At 40.5% G+C, this 26,198-nt stretch overlaps 2 protein-coding genes across 2 annotated transcripts; one reads left to right on the top strand and one right to left on the bottom strand.

Moving 5' to 3' along the window:
• The first annotated feature begins 264 nt into the window (after positions 1–264).
• Positions 265–10,623, top strand: vps4a (vacuolar protein sorting 4 homolog A). The gene is made up of 11 exons (XM_050073009.1): positions 265–492; positions 1,183–1,294; positions 1,386–1,530; positions 1,643–1,704; positions 1,944–2,063; positions 3,271–3,427; positions 4,281–4,429; positions 4,568–4,649; positions 6,251–6,470; positions 6,590–6,730; positions 8,414–10,623. The coding sequence occupies exons 1-11, from the start codon at positions 472–474 to the stop codon at positions 8,513–8,515; spliced, it is 1,311 nt and encodes a 436-aa protein (XP_049928966.1). The 5' UTR covers positions 265–471; the 3' UTR covers positions 8,516–10,623.
• Positions 10,624–11,435: 812 nt separating this feature from the next.
• cdk10 (cyclin-dependent kinase 10) lies at positions 11,436–24,506 on the bottom strand. Its single transcript, XM_050073010.1, has 13 exons — positions 23,871–24,506; positions 22,596–22,668; positions 22,417–22,488; positions 21,126–21,228; positions 20,793–20,874; positions 20,485–20,552; positions 19,027–19,079; positions 18,101–18,170; positions 17,792–17,851; positions 17,105–17,228; positions 16,818–16,957; positions 13,131–13,183; positions 11,436–13,036 (listed from the first exon to the last, which is right to left on the bottom strand). Exons 1-13 carry the CDS (start codon positions 23,958–23,960, stop codon positions 12,942–12,944), a joined length of 1,083 nt encoding a protein of 360 aa, XP_049928967.1. The 5' UTR covers positions 23,961–24,506; the 3' UTR covers positions 11,436–12,941.
• Between the last annotated feature and the right edge of the window lie 1,692 nt (positions 24,507–26,198).

Raw genomic sequence — 26,198 nt, 5'->3', positions numbered from 1 at the left:
TGTTAATTTCTGTATTTGTGTTGTAGCACAATGTACCTTCGTACATATATTCCCAGACTTATTTCGTATAATTTTGTTTAAGAAAACGGAAAAAATCGATAAAAACAAAATTAAATTTAATAGTGATAATCTTATCGATAAAATATTGTTTAAGCTGTTCAATGTGTATATTCTGTCATTTTGCAGACATAAGCTTGTAATAATTATATTTTTAAAGTGTCAACCGGAAGTTGTCTTTGTGTCAGCTAGCTTGTGGTTGGTAGTCGCAGCGTTGTTGCTGTGGTTTGTTGGGTCGAGGCAGAGCTGTCATATCAGCTAGCTAGCTAACGCATTAGCTACTGTTTTGTCATGTCAAGAACAACCTACCCCCTCGCAACACAGGGCTGCTAACGACTTTATTTTTTAACATATCCACCTTCTGGTAGGGTCAGAGGATAGAAATCTGGGAGGAGAGCGCAAGACTGAGATGAAATGACAACGTCAACATTACAGGTAGGCTAATAGTTGCTAGCTACCGTTAGCTTGCTACAACTGCATATAACTCGGCTTAGCTCATACAGCTGCTTGAATGCAAGCTAACGTGCTAGCAGAACAGCTGACGCTAAAGCCTGCTAATGTTGTGAGCAAGCCAGTTTAGGTAACTGAGCCTGCAAACAGTCTATCAGTACATTGTCTTGGATATAAGATTAGCCTTAGCAAGAGCTAACGTTACTGCACTACTCAACTACTTGCTGTATAACAATAATATTAACTAATACTGATGTAGGTTGTGCATTTGTGGATTGCTCACTAACGTTAAAGCTCTGCTGGATGATGTTTATAACGTTAGCAACCGTTATCTCAGCGTTAGCCGGGCTATAGCCCCTCCTCCCTGACAGCTATAAAGAAAGAAAAAAACATTATAACATAACGGAACATTTTATTTTTTTGTGCTTTAATTGCCCTGAGAAGTAACCAGTGGATTTTGTTGTATATCACAGAAACTATCAGGATCCCATTGTGTAACATGTTATGCTAGTTGTATAACTTTGGCTTTGTTTTGGTTGAAGCTCCAGTGTTGACATGTGCAGGCTGATGTGAGGATGACTAATGTGCACATTCCCTGCCTTTATTGTATCTCCACCCCCAATTCATCTATGCCTACATCTGCCCTCTGACTGTGTTTCTCTGCATCTGTTGCAGAAAGCGATTGATCTTGTGACCAAAGCCACAGAGGAAGACAAGGCAAAGAATTATGAGGAGGCCTTGCGACTGTACCAGCATGCTGTGGAATATTTCCTACATGCCATCAAATGTGAGTGCTGCAGCCTGATAGGTAGTTGAAATTAGTTTAACATTAGTGGGTTTTTCTCACATTGTTGTTTGGAACTCTGTCTTTCTCATAGATGAGGCCCACAGCGACAAGGCGAAGGAGAGTATACGAGCGAAGTGTATGCAGTACCTGGACAGAGCGGAGAAACTCAAAGACTATCTGAAAAATAAAGACAAACAGGGCAAGAAGCCTGTCAAGGAGGCACAGAGCAATGACAAGTATGCTGTCTGTCCTCTGCGCTCTCAAAACATATGTTCAATTCTGTGGGCTTTACTGTGTTTGTGTCAACCTCTGTGTTTGTGTCAACCTCTGTGTTTGTGTCTGGTGTAGGAGTGATAGTGACAGTGAGGGTGAAAACCCAGAGAAGAAGAAACTACAGGAGCAACTTATGGGTGAGTTCATGTGCATGGGGGAAAATAGTTAGATAGTTAATAGATAATTTTGTATAGCTCAATAACACCACACTGATCAAATGTTACCTTGCATAATTCTTATTTTTATCAGTAGTAGTCTTAGGTTCAGTGGAGTTATATGGTCTTTTTTGTGAAATGGCTACAGGTGTACAATCACCTTTGGAGTGTTTCGGCCATCTGCATTGTCAGTCTTAATCATGCTCTGCCTGTGTTTCCAGGCGCCATCGTAATGGAGAAGCCCAATGTCAGGTGGAATGACGTGGCTGGACTGGAGGGAGCAAAGGAAGCTCTTAAGGAGGCTGTCATCCTGCCCATCAAATTTCCTCACCTCTTTACAGGTACAGTAGGATATTCCCACTCTAATTCTGCTTACACCCATTAACTATCATACACTGAAATCAAATATGCTGATCAAAAATTTAAATGCAGCACTTAAATGCAGGTCTTTTTTTTTTAAAAAAAAGATCTAAGACATTTTAATGCACTCAAGAGATTTTTTTTTTTCTCAAATTTTGGTGGCAGATTTGTTAAAATCTGTGTACTTCTCCTTTTCCAAGATAAGCCTCAGAACTGTAGATCACATGTAGCCACACCAGCTCAGGACCTCCACATCCAGTATCCTTACCTGTAAATTGTCTGAGACCAGCCAAGTGACAGCTGCTGCAACAAATGGTTTGCACAATCAGAAGATTTAATGCACAAACTCTCAGAAACTGTCTCACGGACGCTCATCTGCATGCTTGTTGTTCTCACTAGGGTCTTGACCCGACCACTTTATTATTGTAACCCGCTTGTGCAGTTGTGAGGCCGGTCGGATGTACTGCCAAATTCAAGGGAACAACACTTGAGACGTTTTATAGTAGCGAAATGAGCATTCAGTTCAAAGGCAACAGCTCTGGTGGACATTCCTGCAGTCAACATGGCAATGGCATGCACCCTCAAGACTTTTGATTTCTGTGGCATTGTGTTTTGTGATCAAACTGCACATTTTAGAGTGACCTTTTATTGTGACCATCCCAAGGCACACCTGTGCAGTAATGATGCTTCTTAATCTGCATCTTGATATGTCACACCTGTCAGGTGGATGGATTATGGATGGATGGAAAATAGAAGTGCTTACTGACATGATTTTAACAAATTGGCGACCAAAATGTGAGAGAACTGTATCTGATTTGTAAGTTGATGAAAAAAGTCTTGGATCTGTAACCCAAACCTGTGAAAATGGGAGCAAAAAGAGAAGTGCTGCATTTAAATTTTTGTTCAGTGTAGTTTGAAATATTTTTCCTCAGTAAATTTTTTAGATGTGCTTGGAGCTAAAAATATACATTATCCATTGTTGTATAATAATGTGATGATGATGGGTGTGCACAGAGCTAAAACGATTGATCAACAGATTATTTGGCAACAATTTTGGTATTCAGTTAATCATTTATGAAGCCAAAACTGCCCAAACTCTCTCACATTCTCGCCCCTGGTCTGTCATAACAGTCTGAATTGATCAGAGGATGACGTGTCTAACATTGCTTCTGGTCTTTGTGTTCTCAGGCAAGCGGACTCCATGGAGAGGCATCCTGCTGTTCGGTCCTCCGGGAACAGGGAAGTCGTACCTGGCTAAGGCCGTGGCCACCGAGGCCAATAACTCCACCTTCTTCTCTGTCTCCTCCTCAGACCTCATGTCCAAGTGGCTGGGAGAGAGTGAGAAGTACGTCTCTTCCTCAGGGGTGGTTGCTGTCTGAAGTTGTACTCTACACAGGGAAAGACACATTTGTTGTAGTACAGAAATATAGCAGAATGTGTTTTTAACTTCTTTTCGATGTTGATTTTATCAGGTGTTTTCAGCCTAATTAGAGTGAAAATCTGACTCTTCATCCTGTCAACAATGCGTGAACAATCTAAATGTTAAGGGTAACTTGGGTATTTTTCAGCCTGGATCCTATTTTCCCATGTTTTTGTGTCTAAGTGACAAAGGGGGTCAGTTCTTGAAATTGGTCTAGTATTGAGTGAGACCACGGCAGCTGTCAGCTGTTAAACAGGCTGCAATGTAACCACTCAGGGCATTTGTGCACTGTCAATTTACGTCCACTAAAAGTGCTTGTTGTTGTTACTGACATGCTCAGATTATTATTCAGAATATCTGACACCACTATGGGAAGAATACCCATAAAGTTAGACCTTTATGTTTAACCAGAAACAGCCTCAAAATTGCTATCCCCAAACTCACCAGACTCCATTTAAATACAACACAGTGTCTTTCCTGTGTGTACTACACTGTATAGAGATAAATGACAATATCCTCTCTCTTATCTCATCTCTTACATTATATCAGAGGCTAGAGGGCCTATCAGATTTTTGAAACTGTTTAAACACATTGCCTTGACAGAATATAGGATGCTTACAACTCGCAGTAAATCCATTTCAGCCCAGACTGGCAGTTCTCTCTGTTTTTGTCAGGGACGCTCTTCACCTCTGCTGCTTGCATTCACTAATTCCTTCAGTATTGCTGTCCGAGTGTCTCTCTCAGTCTCACTTCCTCCATCTCTCCCTGTGTCTCCCAGGCTGGTGAAGAACTTATTTGACCTGGCTCGCCAGCACAAACCCTCTATCATCTTCATCGATGAGGTGGACTCGCTGTGTGGCTCCAGGAACGAGAATGAGAGCGAGGCCGCGCGCCGTATCAAGACAGAGTTCTTGGTCCAGATGCAGGGTGAGCCGAATGAGATGAGGATAAAGATCAATAGGAAACTACAGACATCTTAAAAATGCAAATATATAACCCTGCATGGACACTGAGAGAAGCAGAAAGTGCTCATATTGAGCTGACTGAAGATCTCTGATTTTGTAGGTGTGGGAAACAACAACGATGGTATCTTGGTGCTGGGAGCCACCAACATCCCCTGGGTGCTAGACGCTGCCATCCGCAGAAGGTCAGAGGTCACTACAATACTCCTTGGTTGAATGCGTGTTTGTCTCGCCCTGACTGTGTCTTATTATTATTCAAATGACCAATTATTTGACCTAAATTCATCTCCGTGAGTCAGGGGAGACATTTCACTGTCACTGTACATTATGTATAAAGGTTATGACTTAAGGCAACTGGAGCATGGTCGTTGTCTCTGAGATGAATAGAAGTTATTGTGGAGGTGTATAAAACTTCAGTCTTCACATCTTAGCAGCACGTTGTCCATTTCCACCATTTTCCTTTTAAATTCCCAAAAGACCTAAAGTCACTGATAAGTTGCATTGGAAGGCGGTTTTCAGCTTAAACTTCTTTAATGGTAGTGTATTTCAGTTGTCACGCAAAGACAGCAACAAAGTCAGTGTCAGAGGACCAGACAGTTGTGTCATATGTCCCGCCAGAGTCAATGACAAGTCTAAGAGTAATTTATTCAAACGGCATATAAATCATTTATATTTAGAGACTTAAAAATTATTGAAGTATGTTAATTGTATTTATTTTATTTAGTTCATTTATTTCGGTCACTTTCCAACTTATAAAACACAAATGTACTGATAGATAGACAATGAATAAACATGAAGTTAATGCCTTTTTTAGCATTATAAAACAAAACAAAACAGGACCGAAAAGGTGTAGGCTGAAGCCTTAGTTTATTACACCTACCCTTTTAACATTCATTATTTTTATCAGCTCCCTTTAAATTATACAGAGCAATAAGAAACTGATGGAACTAAGTATATATACAGTATATAGGCCTATTGTCTGCCCAATTATCCAAACACAATTTATGTATACTTTGGTGTTCATAGTTCAGTTTTATATTTGTTAATCATCTTGGTAAATAACAGCAGGGTGCCTGTAGGTCCTTTAAAAGTCTTAAAATGCCTAAATGTAATGATACTGAGGAAAGAAATAGGGAGTGCTGCACTGGGTTGAGCTGTTTAGTTAGTTATAAAAGCAGGTGCTCTTCTAGGATCAGGCAATAGTCTCATAAAGATAAAGACTGGCATGGATAAACCAACACGTTTTAACATACATATCTGCAGTGCTTGAATAAGAAAGATGATTTCTTTAAAAGTCAGTCTTAGCTTTGGTTAAAATAATACAGAAAAGGTCTTGAAAGGCATTAAATTTAATTGTCTGAAACCTGTAGACACCCTGTAATAGTAAAAGTAAGTAGATGGTGGCATTGTCAGTTGATTGCGTCAGATGAAATGCAAGGTGCATGAAATAAGCCAAATGTGAATAAATCTGTAGATTCACTAAACCCATTCAGAAAGCGAGATAAGCCCCTGACACTATGGCTTTATGCACATCAGGGGTAATCCAAAATATGACAGTTGTATTATTTTTATCAATGTTGCTGCTTCACTTAACACAATTGTAAAATACTGTCCTGTGTTTTTATATTCTGTCCTCTTTTATAGTGTCAGTTTCAGCTCCAGGCAGCTTTCAGAAGCTCTTTAGAGTCTTAGATGTGAGCGATACCTGCGAGCATTTCTGTCCTCTATGACTTGAACAGCTGGTGATTGTGCGATTGAATGGCTCTTGTCCTCTTTTGTGTGTCAGATTTGAAAAGCGTATCTACATCCCTCTGCCGGAGGAGCCAGCTCGGGCCCAGATGTTTCGTCTTCATCTGGGCAACACACCGCACAGCCTGAGCGAGGCCGACCTGCGGCAGCTCGCCCACAAAACAGACGGTTACTCTGGCGCTGACATCAGCATTATTGTCCGGGACGCTCTCATGCAGCCTGTTAGGAAGGTCCAGTCTGCCACCCACTTCAAAAAGGTGACATGAATAGAAATCCATAGAAACATGTTAAATCTTCAAAGCTCAGTCAGATATTTGTTATGGTTAATAATTCTTTCATTACTATTGAACGTTTTTTCTTATCCTCACTCCTGCAGGTTCGCGGCCCATCCCGAAGCAACAACCAGGTGATGGTGGACGACCTCTTGACTCCTTGTTCCCCTGGCGACCCTGCAGCCATAGAGATGACCTGGATGGATGTGCCTAGTGATAAGCTACTGGAGCCCATAGTCTGCATGGTGAGATACACATATATTAATGACAACACAGAAATGATCAGTGCTGGAGCTCGTCGTTTCAGATCTCCATAGTAACAACTACACAAGATCTAAAACTGAACAGGCGCTTCAACATTTTTGAATGGACACCCCATCAATATTCCTACCTTACCTCAGAAAAAATAACATAATGTATATGTGCAAGTTAATTCATTCTCACAAAACAATTGTCACATATACACCCACACTAATTAAAACTGTGAGTAAACACACAACAAGAAGAGAATAAGGAGCAACAGAAGCACACATTGTATCTGTGTGCTGTGCTTTAAGTAGGCTAGATTAAGTATGGGAAACAAAGGGATTTCATTTGTGTTCTTATGACTGTAGATGGATTGTAAGGAATAAATCCAAATGATACACAGCACTGTGTAACTGCTGAAAGCAACGTTGTTTCTGCTGCTGAAGTTACAGTAAATTACAGATGATTAATCTTTTGGAACTGAATTGTTTTAAGGAAACAAATTAATGCTTCAAAAGGTCTGTTTGACAGAAATGGCATGTCTATATTTTATTTATGTGATAGAAATTGATTTGTAAATATTTGAAGTCTAAAGAAATGCTACAGCATTTTCAGAAAGTCACATCTTTTTCACTGGAGCTGCAGTGATGGAATAAGAGTGGAAAGGCTGCAGCTATAATCAACCAGTCCTGTGTGGAATAAAATGTATTAGTCACAGTTAAAGGGTAGCTTCGATAATTTTCACCCTGGATCCTATTTTTTCATGTTTGTGTGTCCATGTGACAAATGGGAACAACAGTTGAAATTGGTCCAGCATTGAGTGAGATCGCTGCAGTCGGCAGCAGCTCAACCATCTGCCATTTAAACTCGCAGGCATTTGTGCACCATCCATTTACGTCCACAAAGAGTGCTTGTTTTACCCACCAACAGGCTCAGATTATTATTTTAAGTATCTGACAACCTATATAAAGGATCCTAACAAAGGTGGACCTCTTGTGAAAGAGTAAGATCCTTTTTGTTTAACCAGAAACATCCCTAAAATCACCACTGCCAAACCCACCAGACTTCATTTAAATAAACAGTAATTTTAGCGTGTATAGAAACAGCATATTTTTACAGCTAAGTGGGTGAATTAAGGGGTTATTTGAAACAAACCAGAGTGGGTGATTGTTGGAACAGTGGAAAGTTTGACCGAGAGGGCGTTTGTGAATTTTATTTTGCTTCTGTCAACTTTGAATGAAGTGCGTTTTACGAGGGTAAAATTACTGTTTATGTAAATGGAGTCTGGTGGGTTTGATGATCTTTAACAACCTCTGTTGGTGTCCTTTCCATGATGTTGTCAGACACTTACAAAACCAGTCAAAGTCTGTCAGTGGCAAAAACTAGGATTATATTGCAGCCCATTTTTGCAGCTGCTGGCCACAGCGATCTCGCTTAGTACTGGACCAATTAAAAATATTGTTGTTCCCATTAGTCACTTAGACACAAAGACATTGGACAAAAGGGTCCAGGTTGAAATTATGAATGAATTTACCCTTTAATATGCCACTTTATTTTCAGTTACATTATTAAGCAGCTTGTTATTAGAAACGCAGTAACCTGTCTATGAGTCTAGTGTCTGGAGAATTGAGTATAAAAACAATGTCAACCAAAAGTGACATGTATCTCCTGTCCTGTTGCAGTCGGACATGCTGCGCTCTCTGTCCACCACCCGTCCCACAGTCAACACTGAAGATCTCCTGAAGGTTAAGAAGTTCACAGAGGACTTTGGGATGGAGGGCTGAGAGACAGAGCCCTGCCCCACCTCTCCCCGGTCCACGAGAAGGGTCAAACTGTTCCCACCAACACTCATCACCCCCCCATGCCCCAACTGCTGTACCATCCTGTAGGCTTTCATCTCTCAGCTGAGCGCTTGGTTCACTGCCTCTCATGGATTTGAAAGAAGAGACTGGTCTGTTGGAACAAAAAAATGAAAGGGGCAGGAAATCTTGTATTTCTTACCTCTAATCATCCAGGCCAGACTTTTTGAATCCTTGGAGGAAGTTGACTAAATGCTATAGTAGAAAATCTTGGTGTGATTTGGTAGTTGGACAATAGAACCCATGTCTTACCCTCATTTCAGATGTTCAGTTACAAAGCAACCGCTACAGTGTATTCACCACAAGAACTCTTCATCTAACCTGCATTTATGCGAGGAAAGCTGCATTTGAAGCCAAATGCATTGAGTTTGTCCCTCTCTGAGCCGATTCTCTCTGACTGAAGGACTGTACATTTTGTTGCCATTGTGCACTTTGCTTTGGATCGCAATGAAGGACAGTGACGCTTAAAGGAGAAACAAAAGAAAAAGATAGTACTCCTGCCAGGCATGCGAGTGTGTGAATGCATCTAAGTGTTTTTATGAAACTTGTGTGTCTTAATGTATTTGTCTATATGTTGGGAGCCCTGTTGTTTTTTGTTTTTTTGATGAAGAGTTAATTGATCATCACTGCCTCAGTGTCCCTCTACAGCTCTGTGTGTGTCTGCATCAGGCCTGTGCCTCTGTGCCAGCAGAAGTCTGAGTGAGGCTTTCATGTTCCATATTTACATTACAAGAGATGTGCTTGATTGAGAGTCCCAACACCTCATTCACTCAGTCCAAAATCTTTTAAAAGTTTTTTTTTAATTCTGTGGTAATCTCACCACAAGGTTCATTTACTAGCTATTCTGGAGCTTTCAGACTGTCAGGTGAGCTTCCTCAACGGATGTTCACTTGTAGTATTGTTAAATTTAACAACTTCTCATTCATGTTGGCTTAAAATTTGAGGTTGAAATTTCATACTTGACCCTGGAAACAACATTTAGAAGCTGTTGTGGGGCTTTTGATTATCTCACATGATCTTCATCACCACAGCTTTTAAGCCAGCATTGATGAGAGGTCCAGGAAATGCTCAGAGGAGATTCTGGGCAAACTATCTGCTGATGAAGATCACGTGACACGATCGAAAGCTCAGACTGTTTTCTGAAATGCTACTTCCAAATTCAAGGATGAACTTTAAACCTCAACTCCAGTTGCTCTGTTTAAATCAACTCAAATTAGTTTCTGCACTGCATTTCCCAGAATACTTGTCTGAATGTGAGGTCTGTCCTGGATTTTCTTTTATTGAAGTTTGTGTTGCAGTTTGTTTCTTTCTTTTTCCTCCCATGTAAGAGAATCAGTCAAGCACATCTCTTTAAATCTGCACATTTTGATTTTGTCTTGTTTGCCCTGTCATAAATTGTCCTGCAGTGTTACAGAACACTATTTACACAACCTGTTCGATCACATCTGACACGTAACTTGACTGACTATAATAGACGTACAGAACGTTTACACTTGAAGTATTTATTTTGTTGATGTTTCATGAAGGAGCTCCAGTGAAAATCTTGTTTTGTTTTTTTTCTTTTGGGAGGCAAATGTACACACAGAGTTCAAATCTGAGGCAATCACCACCATATTGTTTCATTACTGTCTGTTCAGGGCTGGCTTTCCTTCTCCTGCTTAAATAGTATAGTGTCCTGTTGTCAGCTAACAGACAATAAGGAAAGCGAGCCCTGCTGGCTATCGAGAAGCAGGACCACACAGTTAGTCAGTTTTAAATAATCTTTTAAATCTGCTATTGGATGTTTGTTCTGTACCAACTCTCTGACCTCTCACTATCGCACCAGAACCACAGGCTTGTCTGCTAACTCAGTGATGGGACTTCTTGTGATAGCTCAGTGCTAGTATTGCTGTGTGTTTGTGGAGGTACATACTGGTTCAGTGGGAGGTCAGTTATTAACGTCCCTGTAAGGGGACCCAACCTGCCGCTGGCCATGTAACCATTACTACTAATTTAACCTGCATTAATAAAAACTGACATTTCAAATGAACAAAGGAATGGTTGCCGGTTTGACAGTTTTATTGTGTTTAATAGCTGATGGTATGAAGGGACAGTTCACCTGAAAAAAACCTAAATACATGTTTCCTCTTACCTAGCTGTTTATCAGTCTGGATTGTTTTGGCGAGGGTTGCCAAGTGTTAGAGATATCGGCTGTAGAGATGTCTGCCTTTTCTCCTATCTAATGGAACTAAATGACACTCAGCATGTGGTGCTCAAAGCTCCACAAAAATACATTTAATAAACTCAACAGCAATGTCTCTTTACAGAAATCATGACTCAGTATTTAAGATATTCCACAGACCTTGTTGTGAACAGTTTCATGTGAAAACTAGTATTTTCTTTCTACTTATCTGCACACACCATCTGTATCACTGAGGAGGAAGCCTGCATCTACCAACGGATGAGAGGCTCGCACTTGTGACAGCATGAGATGTAGCATTTGCCCTTCTCACACAGAATTTGCATTATTAGGCCGCTGTGAAGTCTCTCCTTCATGCCAGCTTTGCATTTTTACACAAAACCAAACAACAGTAACATTATGTCACCCCAGTGTGTGATTTTAGACAGCACGCCCGCATCATGGAAGCAAAAGAGGTGTGTCTTGTAGCACAACAGCGCCAGCCTCTAGTGTAACGTAACACATATGCGTCAGCAGCACTTTATAAACAATAACAATGGCAATAACAGTCATTTACTCTCTGTGTTAAATATTGGCTGATCTTGTCCTCTGCTCAGAGGGCTCCCAGACCACATTGTTTCTCAATTTTTGGACATTTCTGGCCACTATTCGTCTTTTTTTTTTAAATTCGCTGCTAACTGCTATCAGCTACTTTTTAAATGTCCTTCAATGGGTTGCACACATAATACGTTGCCAAAACATCATACCCGTGCCACCCATGATCCCATCCTGCTGGCTGTCCCTTTTTGAGGCTGTTACTACCTCCCATGGTGACTTTATGGTGAGACAACTCTGTCCCCGCATTCCGTGACTGTTCCTTTTATACAGAATGGCGAACTGGGCTAACTTCTCAGATCCTGGAAACGCCCATGCATACACCTGACTTGTACAGGGCTGCTGCAACTGGCCCCTGGCCTCCTGTCATCTTGCATTAAGGACCCCCTGGCAAAGTAAGCTGGGTATCACCGCTCCACAGTTACATTTTCAGTATCTATTCCAGTTAAGTAAATATCTGTCTGAGACAGTTCTCCCATCATCTTTACCTATTTATTGACAGCTGGGAGTCAACACCACTTCTCAGTGATTTCTTCTAATGAGGCCACTCTTTATTTACAGTACATTTAGGCATTGAAGCTGAGGCTCTTAAAGGAATACTCTGAGAAGATTGATACAAATCTTAGGGCTCTGCAGTAAATATGAAGCTACAGCCAGCAGCCTGTTAGCTCAACATAAGAACTAGCTACGTATTTAGCCTGCAGACATCTCAGAGTGGTATCAATCTTCTTATCTAACTCTGGAAGAAGGAATAAGCATATTTCCCAAAAAGTCAAACTATTCCTTTAACAATAACAATAAGCAAGTACATTGAGGAGTTCAGTATTTCTGCTCAAGGACACTTCGACAGGACACACAGCTGGTCATTGACATTATACTGATGCTGGGAGGACCAAACCTGAGAGCTTTTTATGATTTTGCCACAAACTCTTGTTTCCTTTGATTCTTCTGCTCAAATCCCTACGAGAGGCTGTCACACAGACCCAGTGTTTCTGTGGGCAGACTGAGCTTATGCAAGTTGGTTCAGTTCCTTGTTGCCGTGCCCTTTCATAGTTTTATCAGAACAGCAGAGACGGTTACAATAGCACATCTAAAAATGTGACAAATGCTCCACACAAAGGACGAAATACCTCAGCATATCTGTCAAGGCAACATTGTCCTCATTACTATCGCTTCATTTAGCGCGCAGACCTTGGCAGCAATGTGAATATTAAGAAATACTTCAGAAACCTAACAGAGGAGATTTCTACTGAGCCCATGAACAGTGCTGCAAACAACCAGATCTACAGCATAAAATTTGCTCTTGCAGCCTTTCGAAATTTTCACGACTTCTGCTGCATTATACCGAACACAGAGCTCTGTGAAAGCAGTCCAGCAATGTGTTAATCCGAGTCTGTTTGCTGTGGCTGTGCTGAAACTGATACGGACTGTTCTGTTTTGCATTTGTTCCAGAGTAAGTCTTTACGAGCAGATCTAGCGTGGCCAGACACCAACGTCCATCCTTTGAGTGCACATTTGTAAGAATGTCACCACCACAGGTTTGTCTTTGAGTCCAATGTCTCATCGTTAGAGTCTTCATCACACTTTGCTCCGTTTCGAGTGGCTCTCTGCTGCAGGAGCAGCCCGCTTGTTGCGATGGTGGGGGAAGGTTGGCATCAACTCTGGTTCACAGGCTGCACAGAGAAGCAGAGAGACAAGATTAATGACTTACAGCCCATCAGAGGGCAGGGGTTACAGCTGAGACACATCCAAAACCTTCTCACTCACGTAGAGGTTTCTCTTTGAAGTAGGAGCTCTCCAAACAATCTTTGGCAGTAGCTCTGGATCAGGAAAAACAGAGAATAAGCAGTCAGCGATGGCTCTTGATTGTTACGAGCCTGTCGGTCAACAGTAGTGGAAAATAACATTGCATTTAAATCAGCTTAGTCTTTGTGCTTTGAATTCCTATGAAATATAACAATACTGTTTAATCATACAGACATGGAGTCCAGGGAAATAACACACTGGGGCCTCGTTACAGAAACTTCCTAAGTCTGAAATCCTATCTTACCTCACTTTAGGATGAAATTTAGGATCTCTGGCATTATGACTAGAATTACCACCTTGTGGTTGTATACCTCTGCAATACTGTCAAGTTGCAGTAACTTACACCCATGTGTGTAAAAACATGGATGCGGCAGACACATCGTCCCCCCGGCAGCACAGAAAATCTTTTTCATTGGCACAGTTTCAAGATGGACTCCCAAGATTAGTGTCACCAATTCAGTATCTGACCAAATGTCTCCCCTTCTATTCCTGAGGTATGACATCAAAATAGAAAAGCGTTCATGCAGAACATTATGATGTCACAGTGAAGCTGACCTTTGACCATTTGGATATAAAATGTCATCACTTCATCATTTTATCCTCTTATACATTTGTGTGAAATTTTGTTATAATTAGTGTAAGAATTTCTAACTTATGGCAAAAAAACTTTTTTTTGTGTGGTCACAGTGACCTTGACCTTTGACCTCCAAATTCTAGTCAGTTCATCCGTGAGTCCAAGTGGATGTTTGTGCCAAATTTGTGAAAATTCCCTCAAGGCCTTCTTGAGTATCACATTCTCGAGAATGAGACTGATGAAAAGTCACAGTGACCTTGACCTTTGAACACCAAATTCTAATCGATTCATCTTTGACTCAAAGTAGATGTTTGCGCTAAATTTGAAGAAATTCCCTCAAGGTGTTCTTGAGATATCGTGTTCACTAAAATGAGATGAATGAAAGCACTTTGTTTAGGTCTGTATGGCAATGACAATGAAGATGACCAGGAACACTGAAAGATAATAGCCCCTTTCACACTGCCAGATTTCCCCGAATGTTGGGCCGTTTTGCCGGCAAGCTGCAAGCGTTTAGACACACAGAGCCAGATTAGCGAGTTGATCTGAGGTGCCCAACTTTCCGCCTCGTACGGTAGTCATATTGGCGGAACCCTTTTAGTTTAAAAAGACTGAGGCGGCCTTCCGCCACGGGAGGGGCTGTTGAAGATTTGTGGGAGGAGCTGCTGATGACGCCGCACGTGCGAGCCACTGGCGGTGGATAAACAGTTGATAGCAGGAATTAGCGAGCAGCTAGTAGCAAGAGGGAAACGCAAACCTGACAGACACTGTAAAGATGAGCAACTGGGGAGACAAGGACTTGTGCACCCTCCTTTCCCTCGCAAACGAAGAGGCCATTAACCGTCAGATGACGGGGACGGTGAAGAACAGGCCGACTTACGAGAGAATCGCCGAAGGACTGACTAGCTGCGGCTTCCCTCCCACGTCACTGTTTACGTCACAGGCTGAGCTACACATTTTGTTACTTGCTCACGTCCCCCATTGCCCCAAAAAAGGCACATTCTGTATAAACAAAATCCCGCACTCCCCGATTTTGTTTTTATACTGCCAATGCTGAAAAAAGACTGATTGGGCTTTCCTGCAAATTTGCACAATTCCTGTTTAAAAAGGGCTAGTGTGTGCACTGGTATTTTTTTGGTTATGACTTATTGATCCCCAAGCAAAGTACAAGTCTACCTGTCTGTCTCACTGTCTCTTTTTTTCAGTCCCACCAAAATATAATAATTGAAGAGCTACTCAAACTGCAGCCTATGATGATGCAGGCAGTCTGTTTACCCTCTCAACATAGATACAGCCATGACAGGTTGAGTGTTGATTGAAGAATTGAATTTTATATATTATTATTGTTAGGATTTCTTAAGTTAAGATAAAATGGGAGGTCTGAGATGGAAGGATGGACGCAGCCATGAGTTTGGGAATTGGTTCTGTAATAGGAAGATAGGATTTTTCTTATCTTTGAAACTCAAGTCACAAAAAGACAAGCAGTTACGATATTCTTCTGTAAAGAGGCCCCTGGCCCTTAATAGTACAGCAAATAAGTCATATGTTGACATGATATCTGACACAGAGTCAAACTAGAGACCACAAATTAAAACGCATTATGGGACAGGGGTGTAAACTAGAGGGGCAATGACCTCTTCCCTACTTCCCACCCACCTACTTCAGCCCCCCTTGCTTAGACGAGATCCATCTTTAAATTCAGCATTCACTTTGATCACAACTACACACCTGTAAAGTTTTGTGACTGCACAGACAGACACATTAACACCTAGCAAAACACATTTGTCTTTTATTTATTCCTCTGTACAGCACTTTGGTACTCTGTGGTTGTTTTAAAGTGCTTTACAAATAAAGTTGGGTTGGACTGGACTTAAAACCACCTCTACCATAATAGACATGTGCATGCAGATGAGCCGAAGTGAACCTGAGAAATTGAACTTCTCTTTCTTAAACTACAAAATAATTATTGATTGATCATTCCTGATTTATTATAATTAATAAATGATAATACAAAACATAATCACAGCAAATTAATCTGTGGAATTTATGTGTCTGTGTGTATAAAGTTTCAAAGGACACATCAAATACTGTCATCCTGAGAATATGGTAGGTAACTTAGTGTAAACTATTATCATTCACAGGGATGAGGTGGACACGATTTTGATCCCAACCTTGCAGTAACTATGGCAACACCACTGGACGAGGCTACAAGAATAAAAGGACTGCAGATCCACTATGCTTATTTTAAAAACAGCATTTCTAGCATCAAGGTGTGACAGTCCAAGGTACAGACTTCATCACAGAGCTATCATGGCATTTGCAGGCTTTGTGAAAATGTTTTCTCCTGAATTATAAACAGCAAATCATATTACTGAGCGGGTGGTAAAGAGCCAACTTTTCAATATGAAGACCAAACTTTAACCTCTTGGCCCCACTTGCTAAAGACAGAAGAATATTTTTATAATCAGTGTCACATAACATAATTTAATTGATTATGGGCAGTGGTGGAAAGTAACTAAGTATATTTACCAAAGTACTCATCTTAAGTACAGTTTTGAAGCTCTTGTACTTTGAGTATTTCCTCTGTATGCTACTTTACACTTCACTTCCTTTCACAGGAAAACATTGTACTTTTTACTGCATTTTTGTCACAGTCAGTGTTAATAGTTACGCTCTTATCAAGTTATTTTAGTTTTCCTGAAATTATTATTTTCTCAAGTTCCCACACCTTCTTAAACATCAAATTCAAGGACTTTTCAATTACTTTCCAGGCCTAAATCCTTTAAGGATCCAACACAGCATAGTTTAAGACATGGATCAAGATTAATTACGGTTTAACACAGAAAATGTTTGAGAATAAAGATTACAGTGCCCCAAATTAGCTGTTGTTACCTACGACAGATATACTGTTGACATATCAGGGCAACAGTGTTATTTGATGTAAGGCTGGCATTACTGTGACTTGTTAAATGTTTTCTGTGAAAAAGGACTGTCAGCCGTACACGTACATGTGTGTTTTTTAATGAGAAAAAAGACAGAGGCAGTATGTGTGTGTTTCGGTGTGTATGTGGCTGTACCTGCGCTGTGGGTTGTACATAAAGAGCAGGTTGAGCAGTCGGTGTCCAGCATCAGACAGCCAGGTGAATTTATTCTTCAGGTTGTTGTACGGCTGCTTCCTCAGACTGTACTGACCAATGAGGGGCAGCTGAGAAAAACCCTGAGACACACACACACACACACACACACACACACACACACACACACACACACACACTTCAGTTTGGCATATTGCCTTAACATCACCGGACATCATAGAGTTTAGTTTATGCTTAAGATCAAGAGATATAGAGAGCTGAGGTCTCACCGGCCAAATGTTTTCGTTGGGTGTTCCCAGCAGCTGAACTATCAGGTCGACCTGCTGGATCTCCGAGGTTCCTGGCAGCAGAGGTTTGTGAGCCAGCAGCTCAGCCAGGATGCAGCCAACAGCCCTGCAAAGAACACGTCATGGAAAGTTCGGGATTATCAACAAATCCTTTTTCTTTCTTTTTTTTTTATTGGCTCTTAATGTGGTGCGAGAGAAAGTCTGCAATATCTCTGACTGTGATAGAGAAACCATGCCACTCGTCTGTGCTTAAGACTGTTTGTGTGAAGTGTTGTCAGGTTTCAGTGCATGTGTTTGCAAAGTACTGAGCATACAACTGGATAAATGAGACTTCAGTTATACTGCTGAGTTGTGTCACAGTTTGTGAATGGATGTTTTGATAGAGTTTTGCTCTTGTTACAAGTGATCCCCAATGACTTCAATTCATAAGAATTTTTCTCTGTTTCTGGACTCTTCATTCACCGTGGAGGCATGTGAGGAAAAGTTTTCTTCAAGAATTCAGTGTAACACGGGGTGAGTAACTGATTTACAAATGGTCATTTGGGAGGTGAAGTGCTCCTTTAAATAAAGATTCTCCTCCCTGGGTGGGAGGCCCTTATGTTCTAAGATGTGATAAGAGCATGAAGTGGACGTTTGTGTATTTCTGTATCACAGAGGTTGAAGCCTCACCACATGTCCAGGGCTGTAGTCTGGGTCTTGGTCCCTAGGAGGAGCTCTGGAGCTCTGTACCTGCAAACAGATGAAGGAGGGGGAGGGAACGCATATCGTGACAGAGAGCAGGCCAAACTGAGGTAACAGAGCTAATAAAGGATTGCTGAGAGAGATTAAAAGTAGGAGTTTCCACTAAGGCTGCACAAGTGCAACGTAAGCAACACAAGGGTTATCTGCAGTGCATGCCACACCCATCCACACATTATTAGAATAAGGCTAAAGCAGTAATCACGGTAAACATGACTAAGAGGCCCAGCAGACACTCACCACAGTGTGACCACTCGAGGCGTCATGGGCTGCTGTGGGATGCCGTACATTCTGGCCAGCCCGAAATCAGCTGCATAGAGCAGAAACAAAAAAAAGGAGATCCATAAAAAATACAACCACTACTATTAATTTATATACATGTCGTTAGGTTACAACTAACTTTTATTTTCATTATCAAGTAATCTGCTGGTAATTCAATAAATGAATAATTAATTTGATTAAAAATTACGATAAAAATTTCCGAAGAGCCAAGGTGACATATTAAAATAGCTTGTTCTGACTCACAATCAAAGATAAGAAATTTACACTGACAAAGAGAAAAAAAAAATCCAACATTTTAAAAATGCTGGAAGCACAGAATATTTGGCATGTTTTGCTTAATATATGACAATTATGATAATTGCTTTAGATTCATTTTCTATCAATCAACTAATCAAAAAGTGTCAGTGTTCATTTTTGAACTTATACATAGTGGGTCAACAGAACAATTTTAAACTAAGCTCCACTTCAACCACATTTCCTGGTCTTCTCTTGATCAGCAGCTGGACTTTGTTCAGCTGACTGATTGGTATTGTTGGTTGTAGTTATTTATTTATTTATTTTTAATTAAAGGTTTTGTTTTTATTTTTCCATATCAGAAACACAGGTTTGAGAGAGCGGGTGATGTATGCTGTTGTAAGTTTAGGAAAATAAAATAATAAACTTGAATTTGCATAAAAAATAAACCTATTTTACATACAGAAGAAAAGCAGATATAAGTAAACCATATCAAATTAGAAGAGCATAACACATCTGAGGCAGTTGTTGTCAGAGGGGGAGAGAGGTCAAAGGTCAGTGCTGGCAGACTTTGGTATGTATGTCAGTACAGGAGTAATATGATTATAGTGAGAGCTATAGAGGGGGTTATAATAATAGTGATGACTCACCAATCTTAACGCAGCCTTTGTCTGTCATCAGCAGATTAGACACCTTCAGGTCCCTGATAACAAGATTCAAGAGGATAATGAGGCTGCTCCGAGACGATGTGATACTTTCAACCCCCTCCACATGTCATGTGTTTGTAGAGGCAAATATAAAATTGCTTTGAACCTTTTCAGTTACAGCTGTCAGTAACAGTCTTTCGTCTTGGCACATTTGTTAGAACTCGGTCAAGTTGGACGGAGGAGCGTTTGTAATCGGCTTCACATCATTGCCCTGACATTTAAAGCACTCTCGCGCTGTCTAGCTGTGGTAAAACACGGCTGCTGTTTCTAGGAAACTCTCCTACTGAAGGTCTTAGCAGTAAAATGTGACTGAATTTAATCTGTTAACGATTGAATGTTGCCTTAAGTAACATGAACACACAGATGCTGGAGATTTTCTTAATTGGATTTTCACTCTTTTTTCTTATTTGCAAATATTCTACAATTGAGGCATACCTTCGTTTATAATCTTAAGTACATTTTTTCTAATTGCAAAAGGAAACAGAGATCAGCTTTCCTTAACTAAACTCACAGATTCCTGCACCATCAACTGCTAACCTGCTGTTCAATTTCCATTAGCCTTTTTCCAGAGTATCAGACCTTCATATATCTCTATACATCTCTTTCTGAACTCAACAAACCTCTCCTTAGCTCCATTGATTACCTTTGCATCTTAGCATTAAGTGTGACCGTAGCTTGACGTAACTTAACTAATCCAACTGCCTGGCTTAATGACGCAAAGCAGAATAAGAAAAAGAGGACTGAACAGACAAAAGCATGTGGAACATAAACAAGATAAACAACTCTAGAGATATGGCCGGCCAGTTTCCTTATGTTGGGTCATAACGTAATAAAGTATGTGACTTTGTTTGCTTTCTACATCAATAACAAATTTACTGCCTTTCCCTGAACAACTTCCAATAGCCACCAGAGAAGAGGCCACAACAGGAAGCGCCGTCTTCAAGTTTTTGAGGCAAGAAAAAGGGTGAAGTTATTGTGGCTGCACTCGTGCTGTATTGCTGCCTGTGTTAAGGCATTAAGTGGATGTCATTGAAAACAGCAGCTCTTTGATTACTGATCCCCACCTGAAATATGCCATCAGTACTTTACGTATTTTATCTGTGGGGCCACAGATAAACTGATTAAACATTGCTGACAGTACATTTTCATTAAATCTGAACTATATTAGGATGAAATCTGAGGGGATTTAGAATGCTATTTTTTACACAAATTCATTTAGATGTGTTATGTTACTGCAAGGCCCCTGTTCTTACTTCAGATACTGGTATGGAACTCTATAAGTAAAAGGTAAATAGAAAGTGGTTGTCACAGCTTTTTAAAACTTGTTTTTCCTGAGTATACTGAGTACAGAGAAAACTGCAGATTTAAGTGTTTGGTTTCCAATAAATGTCTGAGACTGACCTGTGTATAATGAAGTTGTGGTGGAGATACTCCAAGCCTCTGAGCAGCTGAAGGACAATACACTTTACCTGAAAGAGGACAGCAGAAAATGTTATGATGCAGACAACACAACCTGACCCAGCAATCAAAGAGTCATGCAAACCAAACTAATTAAGTACTGTCAAAAGGATGTTTACAATCAGGGGGCCTTAAGGGGATTACAACGGACCCTCATAAAAAAGCTTTCAACACATTTTATTCATTTGAAGACAAATGAAGTCCACCAAATTTTGCTAAACATTCAACCCAAGAACAAATCAGTGTCCTACCTGAGCCTCAGAAAACGGTGTCTGCATGTTTTCCAGCAGACTGGCCAGATCCTGTTCACAGTAACTCATCACCAGAAACAGGCTGAACAAGACACACACAGAATTACACAATATAAGATGATTAAGTGCTAAGTTAACATACAAAAGTAAAACAGGTTATGGTGACTACGGTTACAAAACCAGCTGGGCTAACATGACAGATTATGAACAGTTACACTGCACACAGAGACATGTGCAATTTTAACTGTCGCTGTAGAATATTCTCTTTTATTGCTTGTGAATCCCCTAATATGTGTGTGTGTGTGTGTGTGTGTGTGTGTGTGTGTGTACTACCTCTCTAGCTGGCTGCCAACAACCACTTCTTTCAGTTCCACTATGTTGGGATGTCTCAGCCTCAGCAGCAGAGTGATCTCTCTGAGGCTACTGATGGGGATCCCTGAGAAAGAGCAGCAGGTTCAAGAACTTTTACTGGCCATTTTAACAAGAACTAGAATTTCCACCTCACGACTGAATGCCTCTGCTAGACAGTCACATTACAGGTTACATTCATGTCTGTCCAAACTCACATGTAGCCATAAAAGTAGATAATGTTTCAAATATAGATGTAGCTACACACATTTTCTCCTCGGCAGCTCAGAAGATCTGTACAGCAAGCAGGGTTTCAAGGTGGACACGCAAGATTACTGTCACAAATTCAGTATATGACAAATGTCTCCCCCTCTGTTCCTGAGTTATGATGTTGAGTAATGGCCAGAAGTGCTTTTGCAGAACATCATGATGTCACAAGTTGACCTTTGACCTTATTGGATATATAATGCCATCACTTCATCATTTTATCTTATTGGACGTTTTTAGTAAATTTTGTCATAATTAGCCATAATCATGGCCAAAAATGTCTTTTGTGAGGTCATGGTAACCTTGACCTTTGACCAGCAAAATCTAATCAGTTCATCATCGAGCCCAACTGGACATTTGTGCCAAATTTTAAGAAATTTCCTTGAAGCATTGCTGGGATATTGTGTTCCTGCAAACAAGACAAATGTGAGGTCACATTGACCTTGACTGTAACATAAACTTTGGAGAGCCCAGGGTGGGACTGAAGGATGACAATATTGGTTAGCTGGTATGTTGGTATGTCCAACAATGTGTTCAAGATCAAGAGAGATATCTCTCAATAACTACTCAACTCCTTTACGCATCACCATCAAGCCAAAATTTCCACATGTATACAAGACATAACAAAGTGTTAAAGGTATACTATGCAGGATTTTCCTAAAAAATGTATAGAAGTAATCCCTTTCTGTCATCACTTATAACCCAACAGAAGTATATGTCAGGGTATCTATCTGCAAATAGCCTGCCATGTGTCTGTATTTTCCTCTTATCTATGTGTTCAGGACATTTATGAGTGTGTATCCACATAGTGCTCAGGTGAGGTTGGTGCTTCATAAAAAGGTGGCAACCTGGTGCCTGATCGTAAGCAAAAAGCATCCAAGAAACACAGTGCCGAAAAAAACACAAACATAGCAAGGCGAAATGCCAAACAGTGGAGAATTTGTCCATACAAAACTACTGGATTCAAAATACTCATACACATGAATCAGCATTAAAGAAGAGATCTTACCATCTTTCTCTTTGTCCATCCGGACTTTCTTCAATGCTACAATTTCATCTGACTTTGTGTCTCGCGCTCGGTCTATATTAAGAACAGAAAACAGTTTATTGACTGAGCAGTTTAAATGACCTGCTATTTTTAAATTTCCTAGTCAAACAAATCCACAGTCTCCAATATTAATGACTTACACACAATGCCGTATGTTCCTTCTCCTATGCGGTTGAGTTTCTCAAACTCTCTGACACTTCTGCAGCTCCCAAACTGAAAAGAAGTCAAGAGACAAAGAAATGGTAAAGAGGCTATCTACACTTGGGTGAACTTCATCATCATGCTTGTCTCAGACAGAGAGAGTTGATTTTCAATGCAACATTATGGACAGGATACACGTAAAGAATAAATGAACAGACACTGACAGTTTCACTATTTCTCTGTATGGCTCCATGTAACATGTTTTATGTATTCAGAACTACTTAAATGAACATATTGTGAAGCTGAAATGCAATGCTGAACAACAAGACATCAATAAAGGTTTTACTGGTGATTATCAAAGTAAACAGGTGCCTTGAGCCTCTAAGAAGAGTTGGATCTGAGAGGAATTTACCATTACCTAAATGGAAAAATAACTTAGGGCCAATGCTCATTAGATAACCAATCTGGGACAGCTAGTGTCAAAAGGTTGTAATTGCGATTCCACTGTAGTTTACTTAGTCCTAAAAAAGGCACCCTGGAGATTCACCAGGGAATCACACCATGACGCAGAGATTTGGGTGCTTTAACGTGCAGGCTTACGTGTTGATGGAAGCCAGTAATGAGATTGGTGCTGCTGGAGACAATGACTGAAGTAGTGAAGTGTACACAGACCTTAATTTCACCCTTAAAGTTCAGTTACTCATAAAGGCGCCTGGCTAACTAATTACTTTACCACAGTGTGCACTGCACTCATGGGCTCAGGTAAGGTTAGTTCATAACTAAAACAACCGTCGTATTCCCTTTGATGGAGAGACGCCAAACACCATTTACAATTCTACAGTTTTAATAACCACCTTGCTTTTCTCAACACCGGCGACCACGTTGCTTAATAAAAGATTTCCTTAGAGCTGATACCTTTTAAACTCAATCGTATCGATGAATTTTCAACTTGTACAGGAAGTGGTGCATAATGTTTTGCTTGCTTTCAGCATTAGTGCTACAGTTTTGTAGCGTTATGTGGATTATGATTAACGTTAACGTTAGTTTATATTGAGTTTAAGACATCCACATAGTGAAATGTTCCCATTATAATTAATATTGCCTGTATCAGATATATGCCGAATTTTAGACTGGGCCATCTAGTATTGTGACAAGTGTTAATTTGTAACCTGTGAGTTATGTATTGTTGCTAACATGCAGGGGATTATTAAACTATCAAAGTCCTGAACGGAGTTTGGCGTCGCTTCACCCCTACACGGAGCTAATTCTCTTACCCTGTCATTTTGAGGCACTGTGAATGTTTTGTTGTTCTTGATAGACTTGAGCTTTATGGGGTCCGGTTCGTCTTCTCCAACGGCGTCCATACTTTAATTTAAGAGTAGTTTTTAACCTCTGAAGACAGGAGTGTCGTCCGCTGTGTCTGTAGCTCGTCAGGCTGCAGCTCACTCAGTTGGACGCCGCCATAGTGTTTTGGTTTGGGCCACCAACGGGACAACTGGGTACTTTCCCGGAGTTTGAACAGGCGGGGATACCGCATGGAAACACGTTGTCTCTGCGGTTCTGCCGCCGGGTGGTGTTGGAGACTTCCAGTTTGAGTCTTTCTTCGAAGACTGTAATAAAATAAAAATACAGAAATTACAAATCTAGCCTTTCTACTTGATAAGGATTGAACCACAGATGCAGTCACACTAGTCCTCTCAAAAACAGCATGGGATACATGGCTGTAACTGAAGTACAGAGTGAGCAAATATTAGGCCTAAGAATGGCTGTAGTTGCAGTAGCACTAAAAGTAGAAATGTGCTTAAAGGGCCAGCAAGTTAGTAATGCACTTCCACAAAGACAGATTTTTAAAGAATGGTCAAACTTAAAGCAGTAAGTCAGAAGTCCCTGGTAAAGGACAAGATTCTTCCAGTAACCAACACATGTATCATTTCATTAGACCCTGCCATCTAAAAGCCCACATTTCTCCACCCCCAACTTACCATCTCTTAGCGTTGATGACATCATCAGGGTTATTTTTTTCCTACAGCAGGGCCGTAATCACCTATTTTATGTTGGGGTCACCTTCTGTGACCAAATCCCCCCAGGATAGACTTTAACAGCTATAAACTGACCATTCTAGAGCATTTTTGAAACAGAAAATCTTAGATTGGGGTGCTAAAAGTTATGATGACCAAGTGCCATTTTAGAGAGCCAGCAAATCGTTGAAGGCCACTAAGAAGAGTGCACATATTTATGACATACTATACTAGTATAGTAGTAGTACTAGTACTTTTTTTTGACATTCACACAGAAAGCGTTTTGAAGGATGCAAAACACCATGCCCCTTTTTTTTTTTTTTTAATTGAATGCCACTAGTAAAAACAAAACGCTTGCTGCACCTTTTTATTGTTGCCAGGCAACCATGGACTCACCTCCTTATTCTAACCCTCCCATGTAATCAATGTACCATTTACTTATTTAGTTTAGTTATTTTACAGTATTAAGTATCTCGTTATTAAAATGGACAGGCAGAGGGTACTAGCTCTAGCTTTGATTGAGGGTGAGAGGCTGTCAGCAAATAGTTTATTGGGCACAGGAGAACAGCAGTCAGTGTGAGTTCATGAGACCCTAAAAAAGAGGGTGGATCACAGAGAGTACCACCAGAAGACCCGCCGCCTCTCAAATCATCCGACTGGACAATGGGAAAAAAAGATGACGAAAAAAGAGATGACGTAGGGCATTTTTTCCGCTTTGAGTTTAAAATTTTTCAACACAAGGAGTTCAGAGCGCTTCTGCAAAAATGTCCTTCAATATACATTATAATTACTGCCTATGTCCTATGTTAGATGGGACAATTGTTACTCCAGAGCCACAGAAGACATTATACAACTGTTTTTCCAGGCTGATGCTCCATGGGCCAGGCCAGAATTTGGTATCATCTGAGGTTGCAAAATCTCTAAAGTACCATTTTTTTTGTAGGGTCCATACAAGTACCTTTAAATATGATAACCATTTCAAATGAACAACAATTTTTTTGGGGACACTCATTGTTTTTGCCATTACTGTCCTACAGTAACTGCACAGTAGGTTTGTGTGCAGTCTACTGTAAGATTGTAGGTACCAATATTTGCAATGCATAAGTTTGCCTCACACATAAAATTACACATACTTGTCTGTTCTGAGCTACTGTAGAAACGTAGCGGTGCCAAATAACGGGCCCTGTGGAAGAGGATCTGCTCCCTCTGTAGATATAAAGGGTTCATTCCAAGGTAACAAAAACACAGGGATACATATTTTAATTATTCATGCATCTTGCAGCGATTAGTACCATCATTCAATGTGTTTTGCTTATGATAAGATCAACTAGACCAGATACCTGACATACTACTACGCTCGGAAGTATTGCCTGGAGGTTGATCATCCTGGTGTTCATGCACACTTTGTAAATGGTGGTTTTCTGTCCAGCTGGGCAGGAACAATTCCACTGGTATGATTCCAGTGGACCAGACAATTGAGGAGACTGTAAACAAGGATACCCAGACTGCCCGAGGAACCAAGGGTTTCAGTCTGAAAACTGCAGCATTCACCAGATGTTATCTCACTTAAGAAAACAGAAGTCA

The sequence above is a fragment of the Epinephelus moara genome, chromosome 20 (assembly GCF_006386435.1).
Source record: "Epinephelus moara isolate mb chromosome 20, YSFRI_EMoa_1.0, whole genome shotgun sequence".
Lineage (NCBI taxonomy): Eukaryota > Metazoa > Chordata > Actinopteri > Perciformes > Serranidae > Epinephelus > Epinephelus moara.
This window is presented reverse-complemented; position numbering and strand designations above follow the sequence as displayed.

Bases quoted from the DNA above. Each gene is read 5' to 3' on its own strand.
- vps4a (XM_050073009.1), top strand. From the start codon at position 472: ATGACAACGTCAACATTACAG. The intron at 3,428-4,280 runs GTACGTCTCTTC...TGTGTCTCCCAG, and splicing joins TGGCTGGGAGAGAGTGAGAA to GCTGGTGAAGAACTTATTTG. The intron at 4,650-6,250 runs GTCAGAGGTCAC...TTTGTGTGTCAG, and splicing joins GACGCTGCCATCCGCAGAAG to ATTTGAAAAGCGTATCTACA.
- cdk10 (XM_050073010.1), bottom strand. From the start codon at position 23,960: ATGGACGCCGTTGGAGAAGACGAACCGGACCCCATAAAGCTCAAGTCT. The intron at 19,080-20,484 runs GTCAGTCTCAGA...TCTTGTTATCAG, and splicing joins CACAACTTCATTATACACAG to GGACCTGAAGGTGTCTAATC. The intron at 16,958-17,104 runs GTGAGACCTCAG...TGTGTGTCTCAG, and splicing joins CCAACGAAAACATTTGGCCG to GGTTTTTCTCAGCTGCCCCT.